Source organism: Psammomys obesus, unplaced genomic scaffold (genome assembly GCF_907164565.1).
Source record: "Psammomys obesus unplaced genomic scaffold, mPsaObe1.curated_primary_1811, whole genome shotgun sequence".
NCBI lineage: Eukaryota > Metazoa > Chordata > Mammalia > Rodentia > Muridae > Psammomys > Psammomys obesus.
This window is the reverse complement of record NW_026585895.1, coordinates 23,373,645-23,399,106: the sequence shown is the minus strand read 5'-3', so window position 1 is coordinate 23,399,106 and position 25,462 is coordinate 23,373,645. Positions and strand designations below refer to the sequence as shown.

Here is a 25,462-nt window from a genome sequence, read left to right as displayed (position 1 = left end):
GTAGAATGCTTGCCTACCAATCATGAAAACCAGGGTTCGGTCTGCAAACTCCCTGTGCAGCCAAGGAAGACCCTGAATTCCTGAGCCTCATACTTCCGCATCCCTAGTGCTAGGATTAATTGCAGCAATGTGTCAATAACGCCCACCTTGATAAGATGCTAGATAGAAAAGATAAAGTGAACCTGTAAAATATGGCAAAAAAGAAAAGCCTCTTCTCACGGACTATTTTAAAAACTACTCAAAATCTCTCTTGCTGGACGTGATACCCGTATTTTGCAGTCTAGTTTCCGATGTGAATAGCACATTCTTACATCTTTTAAATAATCTTCCATCTTCTCCACTTAACACAATATGTTTACACATAATAATATTTTCTATCTAATCATACATTGAATTTAAAATAGCTCAACAACAGTGATAGAAGTAGACACCCTTATCTGTTTCTGCCTTTTATGAGAATGCATTTTAAGATGCTCTATCATTGTGGCAGATATCGACCTGAGCATTTTAGGTCTAATGTGATAGCATTTCTATATTAATTAAACACATCAAATATATGATATATTCATACGTTAAGCCAGAAATGGATACAAAATTTTTCTAGATGCCGTTTCAGTGTCTATTACAATCTGGCCAGACAAGCTCTAACCTGTGGCTGTTAATTCTTTTGTTGTTTGTGGTTAACATGGGTAACCACACACACAATACAGGCAAGCAAAATGGATCAAAAAATATTAACCCAAGGACATGGCAACTGCGTGATGGCCGTGCTGGTGAGCCGCTGCTCAGGACTTATGTTCTGTGTTCAAAACGTTAGCACTTCTTTTAACATTTAAAGAGGACTCTACCAAAATGTGCCTTGTTTGTTTGTTTGTTTTTGGTTTTGGGTTTTTGGAGACAGGGTTTCTCTGTGTAGCCTTGGCTGTCCTGAGCTTGCTTTAGGCTGGCCTTGAACTCACAGAGCTACACCGGCCCTGCCTCCCCGCGTGCTGGGATTAAAGGTGTGCACCACTGAGCCCTGCCAAAATGCACCATTTTAAAACATTTTGTGTTTCCTTCTACCCAGGATGGGAACTCTGTGGTTACTCAGGGCTGGACAAGCAGTAATGGCCAGATTCCTTTTATGTACGTTTTACAGATGAGAATCGGATTTCATTATTGAACACATTTGTAGACTTGGACTGATCAAAAAACTGATACTGTACAAGTTAGGCCTTTGCCAAGTTATTTTATGCTAGATTAATATTTTGTTATTTCATTTCTTTATAATTCTTTTTATGGACATTGCACAGCTTCCCTCCCCAAATACATTGGCTTATGGACATGTACTTTTAAACTCTAGTGTGTGGCAAAATTTTCATATTTATAAGATCTGTGTTTCTAAAATATGACTGCTAGATAAAACGAACAATTTATTATCCCGTCATATTTCTACAACTATTTTATGTTTTTACAATGCAGTTTCTATTTAGGAAGAGTGTTTAAAACCTGATATTTATTAGAGTGTTTCTTTTAAAATAACAAAAAAGAAACGTAAGTCAGGGTGCCTCTCATGTCTGGCACACTGCATATTCTGGAGCCCGTGAGCTCCCAGCCACCTCTCCTATTCCCACCTCCATCTGTCACAGGAGAGCCAGGGATGTGTGCCGTGGCATCTGGCTTCTTAAACAGCTTCTGGGGTCAAACTCAAGTTATCAAGCATGCGCGGCCAATGCTTTCACCCGCTGAGCCATCGCCGCAGCCCCTAAACCCCTGCTTTATTATGTTTTTCTCTTTTAAGATTTGGGATAGTTCCTTTCTGTCCTTATAGTGATACATGTTAACATTAAGAATTGGGGTTATACTATATTCTTGCTCCGAATACTTTTATAATAAATTATTTATTTTCTGTGTTCTTGATTCTTTTAAAATTCACATCTAAGCTAGAGTATGTCTCTGAGGTGGTTTTTCAAAGGATGTATTGTTTAGATCAATCTCTTTAAAGATGCAGTTGGCTAGGAACTGTAGACATTGCAAGCATCTCCAATCTTAATATGATTTAGATGCTAACTCTTCGCACATCTTTTATAGTTAATGACATTCTAAAGAACAAGGCTAGTTAGATTTTTCCAGTTTCTAGTCAACTATTTTTTTGGGGGGGGGATGGGCTTTTGTTGGATGCAGAATCGTAGAGAAAATATTCACTAGGATATGTTCATGTGTCTTTTTTTTTAAGTCATTTATCCTAGTACACCTTGCTTAAACAAACAAACACCTTTTAGTCTTCAGAAAAGTGAAGAAAAAGTAATTTATTGGCATTGAATTCCCTAATCCCTGGGATTGCCCAGAAAGCGCACGTAGCTGTTCTCTACAGTGTCCTGAGGGACAACACTTTGATAGCGTCCCCATTCCCCTTCCTACTCTCTTTCCTCCACGTGGCTCTCCACAGGGCCAGCTGCCCCGACAGCACCTACAGATCCACTCGGTGTGGTCACTCTCATGACTCTGTTTTTGCATTCCGGGGGACAGAAAGCCTGGCCTCGCAGATGCTGGGCAAGCATGCCACCATTGGCTCACGCCCTGGCCCTGCCTGAGCGACTTAACTTTGTTTGATATTTTCTGTTCAGATCAGACTTCTTCCCTGATAAGCTGGATATTCTGTTTTCACACCCAACACCGCTTTCTGTTGTGTGGTTCTTCGCTCCTCAGCGATCTACTCTGTTCCCATAACTCGGTTTACAGTTTGTGTTCTCTGGCTTCTTTTCCCATCTTACCTTTTAAAGCACTGTCTACTCTCTATGAATCAGCCTCCTTCATGACATTTGCCTTGATTACACCAGAAACACTCCCTCCTCTTCTGGCTCCTCCCCAGGGCTCTCCTTATCTTTGCCCTATCCTTTAATTACACTTTTCTTAACCTGGCAGTTGGTATGTGCTATGCGAAGGGTGAGGACTACGCCTCAGTCAGCTTTAAACCTCTGTGGCACTTTGCACGAAGGGTGCTTGATGTTTCACAGTGTGAAGCACAGAATGGCCTTTTAGATGCTAAATCACAACTCAAATACCCAGGTGACATCAGGCTTAGGTCAAAAACACTTATTAGAAACATTACCTGAACTGGTCGTGTAACAAATGAACAAAGTCCTTTATTTCACTCCTGTGACTGAAGCTGGGTAGGTGTGCTCCAAGGGCTTGGCAGAATCTTTCAGCTTCTTCCCAGTTCCTCTTTCTTACAACTCTTTCTTTATGGAACACCTTAACAAAAACAGAATATTGTTCTTCTGGAATAATTGTAAAACGTTCATAGTTTTTTTTTTTTTTTTTTTTTACCAATTGCAGTCAAATGTATGGGTCCCTGACATGAATTTCTTCAGGTGGAATGGAGGCATGGCTAAATACACACGAAGCAAACAAAGCCAAACCTGGCACCTTTGACTGTCTCTTTGATTTGTGATATGAACTCCGTACCAAAAGAGCCTTAGCTATTTCAGAGAAGAGAAGGAAGCGGCGGAGCGGGCAGAGGAGATGAAAGCACCCTCGTCTGATTACTGCTCCTGACTCCTCAGCCCCTGTAATGTATTCACACATACACTCTAGCCCTGACGCCTGGTGGAGGAGCACAGCTCTCTCCACCTTTACGTGGGCTTGGCATGGAGTTTGCTGCGGTAGTGGCAGGCAGTGGAGCGGCCAGAGGCCTGAAATGAGCCAGCTTGGCTGGGCTTGCCTTCTGGGCTCTAGGAATTTACTATGAGGAAAACAATCCGATAGTTGCCAAACCCTTAGCCTGAGCCCTAAAGTAAAGGGTGTCAGACACCAGGTCAGAGCCTACAGCCCAGCACAGCTGACCAACAGCTGGAAGAACTCACAGCCCATTAGTCAAACCCTAACCAAGCCAGAGATCTGTGAACATGAAACTGAATGTAATCACCAAGGAGTCTAGCAGTGGTATTGGATGGTTTGTTTGAATGATACTGACCCCAAATTATTTTCTTTAATACAGAACTGGCTCTCCTTATACCAGAAATAATTTTAACCCAATAAAAAGAATTAGGGACTGAGGAGAATCCTACACACCATGTCAGCATGCTGCAGGCCATCTGGCTTCTCAGAAGGAAAGAACCACGGGAGAGAGCTCACTCTGGCTCCTGCTTTTGATGACAGGGCATGGGTAGAATTGAGCTGTCTATAGAGTCCCATGATGCTTTCTCTCTAAGGACCCGGTGCTCCCAGACGTCTGCTTTAGGCTCTGTGCTCACAGGCAGGCACATGATGTGTACAATAACACAACTGTGGAAGACAGGACTCCACTGAGGACCGAGTGAGAATGCTTCTTTACCTTATAACAAGAAAGACTGGAGGGGAAAGCGTGCCAGCCTTCGGGACAGGGGTCGTCGGGATTGGGGGCTGCTTCCTCGGGCTCCGGGGGCCCGCTCATCTTCTTGCATATTGAAAGCGCTCTGAAGCTCCTGCAGTTCTTCACTTCCCATCTGCCAAGAGTCTTTCCCGTAGACATAGCCACGCACCCGCCTGGAGACGCTGGGGTTGAATTGGGAAGGTTAATTACAAATTCAAACTTTCGAAGTTTAAACATCTACTCGATTCGAGCCAAGATGGGGGGAGAGAGAGAGAGTAGAAAAAAGCAATGGAGGAGAAAGAGGATGAAATGCCGTGTTGAGAAAAGCAGTGACGACGATGAGCATCATACGCAAGTGTTTTCACCACGTGATGTCATTCTACAGAGATCTGTTAAGTAACCATTTCCGCAAATCTGTCAGATGGACTCTATTGTCAGGACTGAAGGGCAGTGAGGACTAAGTGACTTGTTCAAAGTCGCACGTAAGAAGTTAACCCTGTATTTGAACTCAAGCACCTTGTTTCCAGGGCAGTGTCCGAAACCACTATGTTTGAGGATGGTGTTTCAATGTAGCTTAACAGCATTGTGATTTTTAAGCTATTTAGTAAACTTCATAATTAAGCCGTCCCAGATTCAGACCTAAAGGAAGGGCTGGGGCCATGAAAGTAGAAGGAGGAATGTGAAAAAACACACTTATCTAGTATTTAGCTTATGGCAATCTTAATTTGACTTGCTCATAACAGTCAAAGGTAGTTTGTATGATCAGATCTCTTCAGACAAAGACCGAATGATGTTTCCATGTTCAGGGTTAGTGGGAGGTGCAGCTGGGCTGGAGCCCAGGGATGGCCATGTAACGTGCCCTTTTCCATCATCACCAGATTCCCTGAGGTGGACACAGGGGAAAGAGGAACTCACACTGCAAAGTCATGAGAACAACTCCTGTCCCACCAGATGAAGAAGCTGTGTGGCACGTGGCACACATACCTGGGCAGCAAGAGGAACACGGAACGGAGGACGCGGTGCCCTGCCGTCCTCTGCTGCTTATTCCCTGTTCTGGTTGCCTAGTCACTGCTTGCTCATGACTGACATGGCTGGCTGAAGCTAGGGGCCAAAGGATCATGACAGCATTTGTTCTGAGGCCGAAAATATGGACAAGGTTTCATGATCATCTCTCCAACTTGCCCACAGAGAATGAGATGTTTAATGTACATGCGCAGTAAATTTTGGGGGCGGGGCATTGAGGACTAAGCCCATGGCCTCACGCATAAAAGATAAGGTCTCTAACATTGCACTATATTCTCAGTTCTATTTTTTCTTTCTTCTTTTTAGTCAAAGTCTCCCTATGTAGCCCTGACTAGTCTAAATCTTGCTATGTAGACGAGTTTGCCCTAGAATTCAGAGATCCACCTGCTTCTGCTTCTCAAGTGCTTGGAATTAAAGGTGAATACTGCCATGGCTGGCCAGCTTTTATGTTGTTGTTGTTTTGTTTTCCAAGACAGGGGTTCTTTGAGTAGCCTGGGCCATCCTGGAACTCACTCTGCAGACCAGGCTAGCCTCAAACACATAGAGATCCACCTGCCTCTGCCTCCTGAGCACTGGGATTAAAGGTGTGTGCCACCATCATACATTAAAACAAACAAAACAAAACAACAAGACCCAAAAAGTTCTTGCTGTTTAGTGTAGGCTGGCCTCAAACTGATCCTCCTGCTTTAGCCCCAACTGCTTTGATTACAGGCATACGCCACCAAGAAATCTTATGTATTAAGAAATGTATAGCTTACCTATTAGGATATTTCTAACTTAAGTGATATTTAACCAAGGTTAGCACCCATATCCTACCTTCTCCAGGTAAAAAGATAATTTTGTTATTATTAATGCTGCTCACATTGATAGTCATAATCAGGATTTTTGCGGAGAGTCTCTATTTCAAACACTGTTCTATTGTAAGATCACATAGATTCCCATGCTATAGAAAAAGATCTTAATCATCACATCATGCCAGCACGAGACAATATCAAACATTTGAAGAGAGGAAAATAGAATGACTTTCGGCTCCCATTTTATTTGAATAAGTCAAGCCGAACAGCACTGGCTTGGAAACCAGAAGAGATGGATTTGACTAATTCAATAACCACGGATATTGTGCTAAGTGAATCACTGAAGTCTCTGTTTTCTCAGCTCTGAAGTCAGAGGGGAGCGCTACATCGAGTCTTCTGGTTTCCATGGCAAATCATGATTAACGCTCGAGGCTGTTTGCAGAAAGACGGACTAACTTTTGAAAGAAACGCTGCCTTCCTAATTTCTTCTCTCGCAGACAAATGCAAAACAAAGGCCTAATTCTGCAGAGTGACGTTAGACAGAGAAAGAATGTAGAACACTTCATAAAAATGTTTAGATTTTATTTGAGACTTACATTTAAAGAGGTGGATTCCCCCTCCCCCCCCCCAAAAAAAAACAACAACCACAACAAAACAAACTCAACCCTCACACTTGTACTGCTGGCTTTGGGAAGCCCTGGAGAGTGTTGCTTCTGCATTGCTGCCGCTGCTGCTTTCACAGACTCCAGCTCTGACACCAGCAGCTCCCTTACACCCAAGCACAGGTGAGGGCGTGCCCACGAGGGAGGCCGTGTTTCACCACTGCGTTTCTTAAAAGTTAAGCGTTATCTTTATACGACAAAACAGAGGTTTTCTCATGCTGCAATTAGGGTCCCTTTGCTGGCATCCCCCAAGCTGCTCCCTTTAAATCTCCTAAAACTGAACATCAGAGGTATTCTCTCAGACCTGTCAGAAGGTGGGTGTGTCCACACGGCTTCATGCAGAACTCACTCATGGGGTCACTTTTGTTTTAGCTATGGATTTCACTCTGTTGTTGTGTTTGTTTTTTTGTTTTGTTTGGTCTGAAGCATTCTGCTTAGCAAGGACTTCTGTGCTCTACTGATCCTGTATCCTTTTATCTTTCTCTATAGACTGTAGCGCTCGCTACCTGGGACTCACTATGTAGACCAGTGTGGCCTTGAACTCACAGAGATCTACCTGCCTCTTCATTCTGAGTGCTATGATTAAAGGTGTGTGCCACCATGCAGAGCAAAGCCTGTGCCTTCTCTCCTTTCCCTCTCTCTCTTTTACCCTCCTCTACCTATGTTCTGCCCCTACTTTATCACTTCAACCAGCTGGCAAGAACCCAACAATCTCTAATGAACTCACATTTCGAACAGTTATTAAATCCCAAATATGAGAACTGCTGCTGCTTCCCCAAGCTCCCTGCTCCGCCGTTCACCTAAGAACAGAGCAGCTCTTGGAAAAAAAAAAAATCATGAAATCAGAACCGCAGGTGGATTTGGCACAACGCCAAGTTAAGGCCCTCCCGTGAATCACTCTTTCTGCGGCTGTTTGTCTCTGTCGCCATGGGCCTCTAGCTGCCTATGTCCTCGGCCCACCAAATAGACAGATAGGAGCGAGCTTTGCAGACTAGGTTAAGAGCAACTGCAGCTCTGGTGCTGTGTGACAATGTCAGGCCCAGGGCCACAGCAACTCCCTCCTTGTCAGCTCTGTCCTGAAACGTTCTCAGCCCGTAGGAAGGCTCTCACCTGGTTCAAGAAAATTCCAGTTGGAGAAGGTCACAGCCTGCTTTGCTCCACCGGCAGTGGCCCAGCTGTACTCTCCTCGGGAATGGGCGTCTCGCAGGCCAGTCCAGAAGTACTTCTGAAGGGTCTTATCGTACTTCTTCATCATGTCATTCAAGAATTCCTGCTCAAACCTACAAAAGATGAATGGTCTCACGGTTTTCAAAATAAAGAGCCTCCCTCACTTTTTTCCCTTAAGAAACTGTTTAGGCAAAGTCAGTTATGAGTTTTCTAGTACGCGTGTGCTGATGGCTGCACCTGCTAGTGATGGTCAGATTGCAGTTTGTTCCGAAAGGGACCTCGTTCTCATAGATCTTGTAACAGGTTTCTCCATGCCTCTTCCAGCCCTAAATCAGAAGAGGAATAGCATCACAGTCTTGGCAACTTAACGATGGTCCCCTCAGATGAGTGGGATTTCATTGCTCTGACGGAATTGAACAATCCGAGGAAGCAGAGGATGTGACTATTCTCACCTGGTGAGAATGAAATTCTGGTTCACAGATCACCTCGACATGACTGATGTGATTTCTTTGTCCTTTGGACCTGACTTAGCCTATTGCAGCTGTTAGTTGGTTTATTTTTCGACGAGAGCACCGTCATCGGAAGAAATCAAACTATCAACATTGTGGACAGCAGTTATGTTTCCATATCTATAGAAGTTCATGTATAGGTAAAACTTTTTCTTTCTGTGTATGGCTCTCTCCCTTCTCATTCTTTCTCAAATAAATGCACAGAAACAGGTACTTTTACTTCCCAAGTCCGAATTGTTTAAGCTTCAGCTGTCGTCTTTAACCAAGGGGGCAGGGGATAATTCTGCTTAGGGAAATTCACAAAGGGATTTTACTTACCTCATCTGGAGGGCACAGCTTATCAGACCGTGAATCATCAGTTATTTCTCCCTTTTTCTTGCATACATATCTGAGTTTCTCTTCACAGGACTGGACTTTCCACTGACCTAACTTTTAAAGAAGAAGAAGAAGAAGAAGAAGAAGAAGAAGAAGAAGAAGAAGAAGAAGAAGAAGAAGAAGAAGAAGAAGAAGAAGAAGAAGAAGAAAACCTTACCAAAGAAATTATCTGCCAAATGCTTAGAATTAAATCACAGTAACTGTGGGAGGCAGGGGAAAAGTGGTGGCCGAGTCTCCCATGTCCAGTGTGCACAAACCCCCCTTTCTTATAAGCCTACAATAAAACCACCAAAGGTCATGTGGTCAAGGAGTTGAGGAGAGAAGGGTACCCCCTCCCCCCAGTTGCCAGGGTTTTAGTCACTTCCATGACCTGACTAAAGTTAGTTCACAGATTCCAATCTTTGGGCCGCATCAGCTGAGGTCTGATCCCGTTTCCTCGCCTGCATAAGGATCATCGTGGTTTCCAGATCTACTGCTCAAGAAGTCCACTCGAAAGTTTCTTTCAATCCTGCTCCAGTCGGGACAGCAAAACTGTCTCTTTCAAACGTGCTACATAAAACTGACTTGGCTTAATTGACTATGTCACATGGCTTCCTGTGACTGAGTGTCAGTGACTGACTGTGAGGAGGGTCAGTTTTGAACCCGGGCAGGCGGTGCAGCTACCCCGTCTGTTCGCTCTCCGCTTCTGCTTCTGACGATGCTCTGGGGCGCCTTGGCTCTGAAAGCAGGCCACCAAGTGTGGCACCTCCTAAAACATGCCTTCCCAATTGGAACGTTTCTAAATACGTACACAGTTTGACGCTTCCGCTTAAAGTGTCTCCGGATGTCTGGGTGACAGTCACCCTGATTACCGGGAGAGACGGCTGCCTATAGGGAAGCGAGCCAAACAAAAACGAGAGAGGTGCTTAGGTCCCTCTGTGCGAGAGGCAGCCTACTTTAGGCTCCTCACCAGAGTGTGTTCAGTGAAGGCTTAGCAAGCCACCTCTCGGGAGAAGATAGTTTTCTGAGCAAACAACCCAATTTTAAATGTAAATCCAAAAAATAAAATACTGAAAACAACTTAAAATTTTTATTTAAAAGCAAAATATTAAAGAAAGGTGTTTTTCAATTAGCCTCAAATTATGACTTATTCAGAACTTAACCGGAGAGTGAAAAGATAGAATCTTTGAGGCTAAACTGTGTTTACCTGCCAAACATCAATCATCGTGAGCAGAAGGCTGACAGAGACTCAGACCCTTGAAGGAGGAAGGGCAAGAGCTTTGGGCAAGAGCTCTGACTCCGGTGGGTGCTCAGATGAGGCGGACTGCTGACTCAGCGGCCGCCTTCGCTCACCTTCCTCTCAGTCGCTAGCAGGATGACCGTCTACAGGGCTTTCCCTTTCCCTTCTCAGCTTGCACACAGACCCCGTTCCTTGCACAAATGTTGATATTATTATTAGCTCTAACAAAAAAGACTATAAATAAATGACAGGAAGTGTCCTACCTTTCCCAAATAGGAAACACAGTTGGGGGTCTTGTTGAAGGGAACACTCGGCTCATTCTCGTTCCAGTATGTCAGAGTGACTTCCGTTCCGTCTGACCACTGGAACAAAGTGGGGCTGTTTATGTTCTTAAGGCCTGTCCATATTTCTTCTTTGACATCTGAAAGAAACATGTTCTATTTGTTTGGTTTCGCTCCCTGTATGTTATGATACATATGTCACTGACTTCTTCGTGCTGACCGGCAGCTTTGTGGTACTCTCTAGCTGTCTGCAAAGAACGTTGATGGGCAGGCAGGACGGGTCTTGAAGGCCTGTGATGTCACTCACGGAGGACAGCTGCTTTAGGACCTGCCGGCTCAGCGCTGTACAGATCCGCTGTCCCTAAACTCTGCTCTATGGGGACTGCTTTCTAAAGCTGTGGGTGAAACTCTATAAACACAACCATAGATATTCTAATTCGACATATTACTTGTCCACTGTTGCACCGAAATGACCACTGACTTTACATGGAAATCAAAGAGTATGCTGGCTACCCAAAGGTGGCTACCTCCAGAGCCAGAATCTAGGAAGAAGGCAGAATGCAAGCACGCTAGGGTGTCTTTGCTTATCAGTCTAGTTCCAGATACTTACAAAAGGGAAATGATCTTTAGAAAAGATGGCTTTGCACAGTTATGGGCAGAGGGAGAGTTTCTGATTAAATGGTGGCCACTAGGCAGAAGTAGTTATTTAAACTGTACTGAAAAGAAAGGAAAATTAACCAAAAGTAAAGCTCCGGCTCCTCATTTTTCCTAACTACCTTTCAAGAGCTCAAAAGCCATGTGGTAGCTACAGCACTGGACAATGCAGGCCCAGGACAAGTCCATTTCCACTGAAGCTCCCCTGGCTGGGCCGCTCCCAGGCCAGGCTGAAAGCCTCCCCCTCCCACCAAGAGTCTGGAAATAGGGAGACTTGAAATGTTTTAAACGCCTAAAACAAGATGTTGAAAACGAAACACACACACAAGCAAACCTCACCCCCGCCATGGAGTTTTGTGGCAACCACCTCCACATCTGCCAAGGAATGGATGCTGATGAGATCACCTCCAAAGGCTTTGCATTTCAAGTGGGCTGCCTCCCAGGAACCACTTTCATTCGCCAGCAGATAGCAAAATCCATTATTTGGCAGCCAGCCCACCTCACAGTGGGTGTCTGCATAGGTCCAAACATCTGGGGGGAAAGCAGCGATTTATATTCCAGTAAAGACAGATCTCCTTTGAATCAACAACACTGCAGATTTCTGTTTCCTGAAGAACAAGGCTTCGGGAAAACTGGGAGACATGATGTCAGCTAACGGAGTAGCATGACTTTTATGCTGTGCTTAATATAGATCTGACATGAGGACTCCTGAAGAGATACAGGTACGGAGCGTATCTGTGAAACACACGCTTGGTGGCGGGACACGGCTATTTAGGGGGCAGAGACACCGTGAGGGAAGGGAATGACTGAGTCCTAACAGATGGGAGACAGGAGTGAGGTTGGCCGGATGCTGACCACCTTTTCCAGGTCTGAGATTTGGAAGGCCACCCCCCGCCCACGTCTCTGAGATTGGAAAGAGTCAAACCTTCTGTGTGACCGGCTTAGTAAGCGGATGCATGTTAACACTAACTGCTGAATAAAGGCAGGTGGAGATTCCAGGGGCGGGACAGCATGTTTGTTTACTACACAGGCCGGGCAGTGAAGGAGGCAAGGGGAAGGGCAAAATGGCTTCTTTAGACATCTTCATTCGCTCTGTAAGGCCAGCCAGTCTCAGTTTAACCATGGCGAAATCCATAAGGGATGGCTAATCTTTCAGAGGGAAACCTCATTAGCAAAACTAGAAAGTAATTTTGTTATTTGACTTATCCAGATCCTCTTGGAACATTTTTTTTTCTTTTTTTTTTTTACGAAACCAAACACAGTCATCTTAAAAATGTGGACTGTTTTTTTTTTTTTTAAACTAACTGATAAAATTTAGGTTCAATTATTTTCTCGTATGTGCAAGATGATAACTCAATTGAGTTAGGCTCTACATGACCATTCACTATTACCATGAGATATTTCAATTATGGAGAGGAACAGAGAGAAAAACCACATGTAAATGAGCTCAAGCAGCCGTTCGCATATTCTATTCATTGCCTCCATGAATACATATTTTCACAACATTAAAATGATAGGTAGACATATCATTTTGTTCTGCTCTTTGTATTTTCCTGCCGGCACAGCTATAATAGACACATATTATTCAATCTTATGGAAATGCCACAATTTATTTAGTAGTGGCTACTTCAAGGCATTTACTTATTCCAACATCGGTTCTCATACATTCTCCCTTGTACCAGCATCTCTATTATGCTTTCTGCTGTGTGGCCTGTATTTGGTAACCTGGAAGATAAATGTTTATTTCTCCCTATTATTCGAAGACATTGTCCTACATTCTTTATTCTATATAACCATTTTTTTTTCAATTGTTCTATGTTCCTTTTCGGATAAGAATTGAATGCTGAGAGACAGCTCAGGGGGTAGGAGCTTTTGCTCTGCAAGCACAGGGGCCTGAGGATCTGAGTTCCAGTCCCCAGCACTGCTGTAAAAGTCTGGGCGTGGATGTGTGGACCTGTGTGTATCCTAGCATTGGAGATGGAGGAAGGTGGGTTCTGAAAGCTGGCTGGTGTGTGTGTGTGTGTGAATGTGTGTGTGTGTGTGTGTGTGTGTGTGTGTGTGTGTGTATGTACACCCAAAGGACAACCTCAGGTGTCTTCCTCAGGAAAGTCATCGACCTCCTTAGAGGAAGTTAAGCGGGGTCTTTCATTAACCCAAAGCTGATCAATTAAGCTAGATTATCTGAACCGTCAACCCTAGGGACCCTCCTGCTCTACCCGTCCCAGCGTTGGGATTACAAACGTGCACAAACACTGCATTTTCACACAGATTCTGGGGTTCTGGCAGGATCAAGTTAAGCAAGGTTTCCTTGAGTTCACAGAACTCTGGCCCTGGGACTTAGTCGCACACACGAGGAAGGAGGGAGGCACCTGGGAGCTCCACCGTGCTGTTCAGGGGCTTCTTGCAGATGTAGGGCTGCTGAGATTCGCAGGAGACACTCCGCCACAGCCCCGACTCCGTGTCCATCTTCGCACAGCTTGACCCACCTATCAGAGGTGCACTGGGCGCGCCTTAGAAGAAAGATTTTCAAGGAGGTAGAGGGAGGGAGGGGTCAGAGCGGTGCTTAAAATGATGTGAATTCCTAATTTTCTGTCTTGTGGAGACTCACGGTATGGTTAAAACTTTCAACTAGATTGAAAAGCTGTAAGCCGCCATGAGTAACAACGAGCTCATTTGTGCCTCTCCCAAAACACGAGATGGAGGTGAAACCTTCTGATCCAAGGATAGCTAACTCAGAGCAGATAAAGAAACAGGTCCTGCTTGAGAGCTGCTTGTACGACACACACCTGTGGCCAGAGCTGCTTAGTGCATGTTAAATGTACTCTGCTGTAAATATTTACAACCAGACGAAAGCATTAATGTGTGGTTCTGCCTTTAAGACCTTAAATATTCAGTTAAGGACTGGGACTGTAGCTCAGGAGCACTTGTCCAGCATAGTCTATTTTTGACACAACAGAGTGTTACTTTCTTTGCTAGTAAAAATATTTAGTTAAAGAAAACACCATGGTCACTTCATAGCCCTCGATCCATTTCTCCTCTTTGTAGGCGGAACACTTTTATTCATGCTCTCACTTAGGTTTGGCCTTCATCGGGTCTTAGTTTTCAAAAGGCTCCTCGTCCTTTCTTCTGTAGAAAGAGCTTCTGGCTAAACAGGATGTTATTTTCATTGAGGTATTTATTGGTGTAAAAACACAACCCCCAGCTGCTGTGTTCTTTGTGTTTGGGTGCTCTGGTGCGGAAGTGAGGGGCTTTCCTGTGTTAAAGGCAAGCTGCAGACTAAGGACAGCATTCGTCAAGACCTGAGGGGATACACAATGGTTCCTGGCCATGTTGTGGGGTCCATTCTGTTTTTATTTAAAAATGCAGGGGTGCTCCAAGCCCAGGAGCAAATGCTCCATTGCCCGTGCTGGGGCTCAGCGTGGCTGCAATAACACCACAGTTAAGAATGTCAGAGAAAAAAATTCTGAGGACGCAACCGTGAGACCTGCCGGTACACGGAACGTTTAGAAGCACTGGATGAGTAAAAAGTTCCTGGTGCCTGAAGCTTTTGCCCCGACACACTGTTGGGGAAGAGCATTTACCTGGATCCCAGCTGAGGAATTTTAGTGGCTTGAAGTCTGACCATTCCCAGCCTCTGGCGGAATAGAGCTGATTCAGTCCAATCCAAGCAATCCTGGCGATGTCTTCTTTTCCTGCAGGAATTATGTAATTTTTAACTTGAAAGTAGATCTTGTACATAATATATTCTGGTTATGGTTCCCCTCCCCTAACTCTTCCCAGATACTCCCCACTTCCCCACCCACCTAAATCCACATAACAGCCATAATAAAATAATAATGATAAAATTAAAACTAAAAACCAGAATAGGACAAAACAAACAGAAGAAAAAGAACCAGAGAAAAAGCACAAGAAACACATAGATGCAGAGATACATGGAATTATATAATTTTAACAGTGAAAAAAATTATATTTATCAGACTAGGTTTCTATTGATAGTCGAAAAATAGAAGGTCTTGACTGAAGGGTCTGTCTCAGCAACAGAGGCAGGCGATGTTAACAGACAACAAAACTTCATTCTTTTGAGATCAGAGCCTAATAAGTTTGTTCACTTCTGCTTTCCGAATAGCTTGTCCAGTTCTCCCTCCTCTGAGGTAAAAGAATTTTCTCAGAGTGGCAGCTTCACTATGTATTTTCAATCCTGATTTAGAAAACTTACTGAAAAGCAGTTTCCACCCCGTGCCTAGATCTTGAAGATCTGCTTGCAGTCCAGCCTGACAGGTCAAAGTCATAAAGCCTATATTCTTTGCCAAGCCTATGGCTATAAAAATCAAACCCACAAAGTATACCCTCATGAAAAGTTCAGGTTATTAGAGGGGAACAGTTATTGATCCCTCAAACAGAAAAGCGATTCTGAGTTGGAAGTATGTACAGAAACTGTTTCATATGACTAGTATTCAGTGTGTTTGAATTAGGTATGAGAGTTTTACACACACACATACACACATATACCTGTTGGTTAGAAAAACACATCATATAATTTTATCATTTCAAAACCATCAGCAAGAAGAGAAGGGAACAGGGAAGCATAAATAATATCAATAGTGAGGCTGGTTGCCCATCTGCTATCTAAGGTACAAAATATGGATGTACCCTTGCTTGTAAGGGCCCATACATACTGGAGAAAAAAACAGGGAGAACACAAGAATGCTTGTAAGGATTTTGACACCAACTAGCAGATTATGAACCTGGAAAGAAAGACTTTATCAAGATCATGAGGGAAGAATTTAAAAAATTAATCGAAGGGCAGGTAGAAGAGACAGAGCAATTGATGAAACGGTCTACGAAGGACAAAGAGAATGCTGACAACCATTAAGATGGGGACCTTTATAAATCTGTTCTAGCAATTTCAGCTGCAAATTATTTCATAACTGTTTCCCAATTGCTCACAGGGGAATATGTATATTGTTGCATATGTCCCTACCTATCTCCCTATGAGATGTCTATGTGTATGTATTATACACTATAGGCTTTACATACAGGAAAAAAAAAAAAAAAACCATACCTGGTCTGTGAGGACTTTTCGAGAGTAATTCTGATTATACATAATCTTTGCCTCACTGGACACTCCAGAAGCTGAACATGTAAAGCAGGACTTTTCGGGATTTGCAAAGGAGCTTTATTAAGAACGAAGCATATCTTAAATGGTGGATGTTTATGCGGGATGTTGGCAGCTGAGGAGTCAGTGTAGTGAGAGGAAGAGAGGCTGCTAAGACACAAAGGTCGTGGGGAGGAGGAAGAGCTTTGGAGGAGCCGGAGGGGGCACAGTCTAGACACAGAACTAAGTATGGGGGTGAAAACTTCAGGTACCCCACCTTTTCTCAAGGAAGTAGCTGGCAAAGACGCTCTATTAGGGAAAGAGAGGACAGGTGTTTTTGTGCAGAAGCCTTGAGGAAATTGGGAGGGAGCTTTGGATTCTCCCTTCTCTTTTACCCCACAAGCGCCTATAGCTCACGAGCACCACTGCAGAACACAGTTGAAGATTTTATTGAAACCAATCCTCACTTTCCCCTTTGTTAGTAAGCGCAGTTGATTTTCCAACATTCCCCCCCAAAAGTCCTGAAAACTAAGAAATATTTTTGGTGCTCCAGACTTACCCATGTCCCCTGATGTTTAGAATGCTGTTTGCTTTCATTTCTACTTTCCTGTCATGGTTCAAGCAGGATACTAGGAGTACCCCACAGATTCAGCCACATTCTTCCTATGAAGGTTTTCCAGATCTCCCCCCACAGGAAGTAATCACTGCTCTATACAGTCCTAGCATCTACCCGCAGGCAGCGAGGACACTAATGTTATATAATCTTTTGAACTAGAGTCCCTGATTTGTCTCATTACTCTCTTATCTTTGAAATTTGTATTGACTTCACAGGAATTACAGAATTTAAGTTTTCTACCATGTTGGCAACCCTAATTATGGTTTCCTAATTACTCGCAGAGAAATATGTATATTATTTTATCCTTATCTATATGCCTATAAGCCTATAAGCTGTCTAGGCATATGTGTTATAGACTATAGAGTTTATCTAGAGGAAAAAAAAAAAAAACCATTCAGACTATGAGGACTTTTTGATTATGGATAATCTTTGCCTCACTGAAGACTCTAGAAGTCAGTGGATGTAAATGAGAAATGGATGTTATAAACGTACTCGTTGGGAGGATACGAAGAATAGAAACAGCTTATGTGGCCAGGACCATCAAGAGCTGAACTTTTGCTCTACTTACAGCCCAGGTAAGACGTTGACCCACGGCTGTGTCAATTGCTACCTTCACTATCATGCGGATGATCAACAGTAGAAAGCCTCTGACTAAAGGAATGGGCAAGTCCACTTTGTCAAGTATTCTTTTCCTTTCTTTTGCCTGTTTTTAAGTGTCACGTAGTAATTGTGAATAGTTGCGGGTCACAATGTGATACTTTTATGCACTGTTTATGACCCAATCAGGGTCCAATCAGGGAAATGGGCACAATTATCACTTTAAACATTTATCTTTTCTTTGTGATAAGAGCACTGCAAATCCTCTCCAGTTATTCTGGAACATGCAGTGTCTGACTGTCAACTCTCATCAGCCCACTGTGCAACACAAAGCCACAATTCAGTTTTAACTGTTCCTTTGTACCTACTGACCAACCCCCATCTTCCCCTCCCATGGCTCTCCTCAGCCTTTCTTTGCCACTTCTCTCCTCTCTGTTCTTATGAGATCAAGATCTTAGATTCCACATATGACTGACAGCCTGTGGCGTGCGTCTTTCTGAGCCTCGCTCATTTCACTTAACATAATTTCTGTACTGTTGCAAATGCCAGGATTCTTTTCTTTTATGACTTAATAGAATGTCTTGGTGTGTAGATACCATCCTTTCTTTATTTTATTGGTTGGTGGAAATACACGTTGCTTGCTGCTGATTATTTACGTTGGTCATTGTGAGTGGAGCTGCAATAAACATGAAGAGTAATTATCTCCTTGGCATGCTCTTTTCATTTCCTTTTAGCTGTATATGTCAGACAGGAGATGCTGGAGAGTCCCATTTTTAATGTTCTGAGGAACCTTATACCGTTTTTCCACAATGGTTGTGCTTCTTCACACTTCTCCTAACAGTACGGGGTGTTCTCCTTTCTCTCTGACCTCATTGGTATGTGCATTTGTTGTTGTTATTATTATTGTAATAGCCATTATAATTGTGAAGAAGTGATATCTTACTGTGGTGTTGGTTTCTATTTGTTTACTGGTTAGTTATTTTGAGCATGTAAAGCTGTATCTGTTGATTAGTTGTGGTGGTTTGAATAGCTTTGCTCCCTCATCCCCAGACTCCTGTCTTTGAATGCTTGGCTTATTAGGATGTACAGCCTTGTTGGAGAAAGTGTGTCACTTTGGAGTTAGGCTTTGAGGTCTGATATATGCTCAAGCTTCGCCCAGTGTTGATACACAGTCCCCTTCTGTTGCCTTAGAATCAAGATGTAGAACTCTCAGGTCCTTCTCCAGCACCATGTTTGTCTTCACGCCACTATGCTGATGCTGGACTAAACCTCTGAAGCTGTGAGCCAGCCCCAATTAAAGGTTTTCTTTTATAACAGTTGCCGTGGTCATGGGGGCTCTCCACAGCAGTAAAAGCCAAACTAAAACACTAGTTTTGTGGGTTTTTAGAACCGTCTATTTAGGTCTATAACTCACTGTTCGGTCAAATTTTGCTGTTGAGTTATTTGAGTTCCTTACATGTTCTGAATATTAACCTCACGCCAGATACATAACTCACAAATATTTGCTCGAGACACACGTGACAGCCCTGAGGCCTGACTGTTCAGGTCTCACCCGTGCACGCTGTTTCTCCTTCTCAGTGAGTGCTGAAACGCCCTAATCTGAAAACGTCCTAGCCTTGTGGCACACGTCAAGGTATCTTGGGGTGAGTGAACCCTCAGGGTGAAGGCGAATTAGAAACTGTTCCTGCCCTGAGGTGTGTGGGGGTCCTCTTTTGGAGTGTTAGGGTGGACTAGTTGGTTGTAGGTCCTGAGAAAGGCCAGCTACATGGAAAATATGACGAGTCCAAACAACCCAAATCCATCACCTCCTCTGTGTGTTAACAACAACGATAAAGCTCAAAAGAGAAAACTAAGCATATGAAAGACAGGCAGAGATAAAAGAAAATCTTTTTAAATTGTGTGGTACTCAAAAAGGATCACGTCTCCATTTGTTTCTGAAAATAGATTCCCCGTGTCAATCAACTACTGACGGTCGAACTCAAAGTCTGTGTGGGAATGATATTCTCATTATATACACAATATATATTACATATAAAGAATTAAATATTAATATTTATGTTTTAAATTAACTGGGCACAGCACCCATGCCTGTAATCCCAGCACTCAGGGCGGCAGAGGCAGGCAGTTCTCTGTGAGAATCTGGTCTACAAAGTGAGTCCAGAACAGCCAAGGGTACCCTGTCCCCACCAAAAAGAAAAGTTTCAAATTTCTAATACCCTGAAACAAGACAAAACAAGACCAATCAAAATGGACTCTGCATATCCATGTTATTCATTCACTTTAGGGCTTCTTTTAAAAAATATTTCTTCTATTTTTTTGAGATTATAATATAATTACATTATTTCCTCCTTCTCATTCCCCCTCCAAATTACCCTATGTACCTTTCCCTGCTCTCTTTCAAATTCACAGTCTTTTTAATTTTTAATTAATTGCTGTTATATGCATATATATGTATATGTACATACATACATACATACCTAAAATACAAAAGTACACCCTGCTCAGTCTGTGTAATATCACTTGTATGTATGTTTCCAAGGGTGACCATTTGGTCCTGGATAACCAGTGAGTGCACTCTTCTTTGGGGAGGACTGTTTTTCCTAGTCTCAAGGTTCTTCAGTTGCTTGGAATTCTCTGTGTTGGGTGGAGGCCACGCGTGCTCTCACTGTCCGTTTTAGTGTGGCTTTCAGACTTCTTACATGGCTAGAGGCTTGGCTCCATGGTTAAGGGTACACAGGGCTCTTGCAGATGACCTGTGTTCACTTTCCAGCACTCACAACAGCCTGTAACTCTAGCTCCAGGGGACCTCTGTCCTTTGATGGCTTCCCAGTGTACTGTCCCTCACACGTGTGAAAATACACATACAAACGAATGCTCGCATGCACATGTGTGCATCTACAATTTCTAAAAAACTGTGAAAGAAAAAAAGATTTCTTAAAACTCTCCTTGCCCCTGGGAGACTCCCATGTGGAGACTTTGCTGAGGTCATCTAGCATGATTCACTGTCTATTGACCTGTCTTCTTCGAAGTCTCCATCTTGTGCCTTCCAGGGGTTTACCCTCTCCTCTCCACTCTTCCCACTCAGGATTCGGGTACTGATTTGTTCTTTGCTGTAACTCGCTTTCTAAACATCAGTTTCCCTCTAGTTTCTATCGCAAGATGCCTCTCAACACATGGAATATGCTTATATCCAATCTCCTCCCCCACCTTCACCCCCACTTTTTTCCCTTGCAGGCTTCAATGCTAAGGTCAAAAGTTTAAGAGAGGCCAGAAAAGACACCATCAAAAGCGCACGCATGGGTATGAAACGTGGAGAAGACAGCATCTTTACAATCCCAGCTCCCCGCACACGGGCTAAACCTACCCGTGATATATGCTAATTCAGCAGCGCTGTTGATGCTCAGTAAGTCAGCTCCTTGGTTCTGACAGGAAACGTAAGCTTCTTTCCAAGAAAGAACTTCCCGATTATTAAATTGGTAGCAACTTCCAATCTGCTCATTCTTTTCCCAGTTACCTTCACAGCCATCTTCTGTTGATAGAAAGATAAATTCGTGATCATAAAGTGAGGACATAATGTTTTCTGTTACTTGGAGGGCCTACAAGATTGCAATTCAGTTTGCATTCCTGGGATGTGCCAAAACAAAGGCAGTCGCTGTGCAGACTGTATTTTGGTCCCTTCATTACTCACTGAAAAGGAAGTCAGAGCATCTTCCACTTCTCCACCTCTGGTCAACTGGCATGCCGTGTTTTCATGATGTTCCTGCACGCCCTTTGCATCAAGATTGGTATCTCAATATATACCGGTGTGGAACATCGAGCCAATGCAAAGCAAGCTTTACATGAACTTGGCTAAGATGGTTTGTCAATGGCTTGCAGAGAAAGCACTGTATACGTGTGTGTGTGTGTGTGTGTGTGTGTGTGTGTGTACAGAAAGGCTGCTTAAATGACTAAGATACAGAGCACAGGGACTCCTTTATTTTGGAAATTCAGCCAAAATCTGTTGTTAATATTTTAATAAATTGTTGAATACATGAATAGAAGTGGCAACGTGGAACTCATATTACCTATACACCTATAAACATATAAACACGAGTGTGCAATATAGACCGTCAGTAGTGTATTTTCTGTGTGTGTGGGGAACAAAGCGCGTGTCTGTGCCTACAGCTGCCTTTGCTGTGTGCATGCGCAAGCCGGCACGGGTGGGAGACATCAGGTGTCTTGCTCTATCATTTCCCATCCTCCCCTGAGACAGACTCTGTCATTTAACCTGAAGCTAGGCAGTCAGCCAGCAGGCCCAGCAATCCTCTTGTCTTCGCCCCCTGCTGCACTGGAGCTACTGGCAGGTGTCCTTAGGCTTTCTGCTTTTAAACTTGGGGTCCACAGACTTGAATTCAAGTTCCCCTGCACAAGCACTCTTCCCCACCCTGCCACCCTCCCAGCCCCATAGCATATTCTTTTCAGACATAGAAATGTGGGTTTCCAATAAAGAACCTTCAAGTTGTACCATGATTGTGTTATACAGATCTTGAGATAACCGAGACCAGATCATCTGACTCAAGCTCCACCCAGAGGTTTCCAAGGGGCTTACCACTTACTGTTACACCTCAGAGAGTAGACTCCTGGTTCTATACACTGGAGGAACTCTCAGAGATCCACAGCTGAACACAGAGTAGGGGACAAAGACCTACACGTGTCTGGGGCAGAGGTATAATCAGAGTATTGGCCTCTCCTGACTGGCACATTTGTGCCTTACCCAGTCTTTTGTTGCATATGCAACAAGAGAGCTGGATCATGCCTCTTGGTGGAGGCAAAACAGGGTAATTCCATTCAGATTACCAATGGAAGCCTCTTCTTCGTAAAGCCAGAAGCTTCCAGTGGGGGTGGCGGTGTGTTTGCTATTTCATACTCCCTCCATGGCTTAGCTGGCCTCAGGTTTGAGAAGTCAGCTTTCTTTCATAAAAAATAACTGGCTGGTACATGGATGCATTAGCAAACCCCGCCCAGAAGGCACCTAGGCACATGGACATATTTCAGTCAAGGTGGCCAGATAGAGTAGGTAAATATGCTGGAGAACAAGCACCATGAATACTGGCCTCTCCACCAGGCTTCACTACCATGTGGCCTGACCCTGAGAGTTCCTTCCATCAACCTGGGCCGCTACCTGTCATGCCAGGAAATTCTCAGCTGAAATTTCTGACCCAAACTATATCGAGAGTTAAATGAAACAGTTACATGTTTAGCCACAATCTGCTTGTTATAAATTACAAGAAGAAGCAAACATTGCGTATTTTTTTTTTTTTAATATTCCAATTCGATTCTAGGTGTTTAAAAAGCCTGGACCTTGGTCTAGAAAAGCAGTTCTCATAGGGAGGTCCTCAGACTAGCATCATCTGAATGATGTGGGATCTTGTGAAAGTACAGAATCTCAGGCTCCACCTCAGATCCACTGACTCAGAACCTTTTGGGGTGGCCCTCTGTTCTAACAAACACTCCAGCTGGTCCTGGTGCACCCTGACGAATGGAATCTCTGGCCCTGCCTAACTTCTTTACATTTGTCAGAAGCTTAGATCCTCTTAAGGAGGGCTCAGCAAACAATGCCACCAAACTGTCTTTTCCATGGGCAGAAGAGTAGAGCCATTTGGGGCAAAGGCTTCACAGCCAGGTTTCTTGGGCCCTCATGTTCTTATGCCATTCTGTAGCTCAGCTGTGCCTCCCTGTGCTTTTTCTGTCAATGTGAAAGAACAACAGAGTTGCTATGGGGACTGGGAGGTTACGATAGTTGAAGGCTTAGGACAGTACCTGACACCTGGAGGAGGGGTGTGTCAAGCTGACACGAGGTAGATTTAGCTGCAGGGAGAAAACCTCAGTTGAGGAACGCCACCATTAGCTCTGCCATAAGATCCACCTGTAGGGCATTTTCTTAATTAGTGATTGATGTGAAAAGGCCCAGCCCATTGTGGGTGGTGCTGTGTCAGGTACTGTCCTAAGCCTTCGATTATTGTAACCACCCAGTCCCCAAAGCAACTCTGTTATTCTTTCACAGTGACAGAAAAAGCACAGGGAGGCACAGCTGAACTACAGAATTGCATAAGATCATGAAGGCCCAAGAAACCTGGCTGTGAAGACTTTGCCCCAAATGGCTCTACTCTTAGCTCTACTCATTGGCTAAGAAACTGTCTCTGTTATACCAGACAGCAACACGAGCACTCCTTCGATCTGTCCATGTCCAGGAAGAGGAGTGAATGCTTTAGCATACCCTGGATAATTTGCTTCTAATAAGCAATTAGAAAACTGTTTTCTAGAGCAGAACGAACATTGTCACTAATTTGGAGCCAGCCAAAGATATGTGTCTCTTTCTCTTCCAGGCTTGGCTTCAGGCCACAAGTACACTTTAAGTGGTCACAATCCTGTACGTGGCTTTTCAGCCCGTTTGTCCCTGTTGCTCTTGTGTGCTTCGTGAAACGCACAAAGGTGATTTCCTTCTGTTTAAGCTACAGTCTCCTGTACCCCACTTTCTGCTGAATCTGCCATCTCCCATCTGCCCATGCCCTTTCCACTTTTCTTCTGATGTAGCTGAGCTTTTCCCTGACGTAGCAAACCCCCTTCCCCATCTTCCATGACACAAACTGTCCTGCTTCTCCTCTTGACCAGCTTCTGAAGGCAAATTCAAAGCTGCATATGACCTTTTCCCCTTCCTGAAAAACGCACATTCCTCACCAGGATAACATCTGCTGCAGGCACTTTCCAGCCATCTTAAGTCTCCCTTTCCCCCTTTGGACTCATATAAACACTCCTCTCTTCTTGCCATTAAAGAGCTCTCCAGCCCACACAAACCTGGCTCTAGGCAGATGCCCCACTTCTGATCATCTTCATAGTGTAGGGTGGTGGCACACCACGGCCCACTGTGCTCTTCATCATGAATGCACTCATGGTGCCACGTCTCACCAATCAAGAACGGAAATTCACAAGGCCTTCCATAGGAGTTCCCATCTCTGGTATAGATCTCTGTGGGGTGGGGAGGAAGGAGAGGAGAGTTAAAAGCTGAGCAGTCACCTTGGGCTAGCTAATTTCTAAAACTTCTAGAGACTGTTGGTTTCACTTATGAGCCCACAATATCTGAGCAGGCTCTATAATGCGTAGATACCGACTGCTTGGGTCTCTACTTTGAATGCTGGGGTTTCCCGAATGCCGAGAGACAAGCTTAGTTTCTGCACTTCAGACTGAGAACATCAGGGTTTATTATCTCAAGGGTAATCCACTGTGTTTTTGGTGAGAGAGTAAGCTCTAAGGAAGCTGTGAAAGACCCTGGCAGGGTCAGGTACTTCCTCAAAATGGGTACCTCAACAGAGATACAGCTCTTTAGTGAGTGTGGGGCTGACATCGATGAAGTGTGTGTCAGATTTGGAAACACATGTGCAATCAGGAAGATGGACAAAGGTTGCCATTGCCCAACGGAATTGAGCCTGTGCCTTTTGAGGAAGTGAAGGAAGAGAGCTTCGAGATTCCTGACTAGTTGACTGGAAAGAGTCAAGACATGGGGATTCAGGTTATGAAAAACAAACAAACAAACAAACAAACAAACAAACAAACAAACAAACAAACAAACCAAACTGGCCTTCATGAGGCACCCATGGGAGAAGCTGCTGGTCAATGAGGTGGCCAGTGTAGCTTTCATTTTGACCATTTCCTCTGGTCCACAGAAAGGCACTGGAAACTACCACAACAGTCCTCTTGAAAACATGTTTTAGAGAGCAACTAACCACGAATCTATTTATTTCACCTTTCTTTCTATAGCTTCAGTTTCTTCAAAACTCTGGTTGTTATCTGCTGAAAGAATGGCCATTAGGGAGAGCACAGTTATCAAATCTCATTAACCTTCATCAGGCTTTGAGAGCCCCTCAGACTGTCTCAAGAATTTGCCTTAAAGTGTGCTTGAGATAGCAGTTTGATTCTATCTACATCCTTTATCATTCTGCAGTGTTCCCGTGCCTGAACCGAGAGACTTAAGTTTGGAAGGTATTAAACAGCAGTATAAAACACCTAAGAACCATCTGGATGCTTTTCTGTGGGGGAAAAAAAAACCTTTTGTGGGTCATTGATTTTGTTTTCCTTTGCCACTAAAATGGATTTCAAGAGA

At 43.9% G+C, this 25,462-nt stretch overlaps 1 protein-coding gene across 1 annotated transcript in view; it reads right to left on the bottom strand.

The window, feature by feature from the left end:
- Nucleotides 1-25,462, bottom strand: part of Ly75 (lymphocyte antigen 75) — a 93,360-nt gene that overhangs the window by 57,230 nt on the left and 10,668 nt on the right. Inside the window, exons 3-13 of the mRNA XM_055599897.1 lie at nt 24,160-24,330; nt 20,690-20,854; nt 14,599-14,709; nt 13,387-13,527; nt 11,357-11,548; nt 10,346-10,503; nt 8,807-8,917; nt 8,217-8,305; nt 7,923-8,092; nt 4,316-4,515; nt 3,092-3,234 (exon numbers count right to left, since the gene is read on the bottom strand). Of these exons, the coding sequence (XP_055455872.1) occupies nt 3,092-3,234; nt 4,316-4,515; nt 7,923-8,092; nt 8,217-8,305; nt 8,807-8,917; nt 10,346-10,503; nt 11,357-11,548; nt 13,387-13,527; nt 14,599-14,709; nt 20,690-20,854; nt 24,160-24,330 (1,651 nt within the window). The remainder of the gene's footprint in view (nt 1-3,091; nt 3,235-4,315; nt 4,516-7,922; nt 8,093-8,216; nt 8,306-8,806; nt 8,918-10,345; nt 10,504-11,356; nt 11,549-13,386; nt 13,528-14,598; nt 14,710-20,689; nt 20,855-24,159; nt 24,331-25,462) is intronic.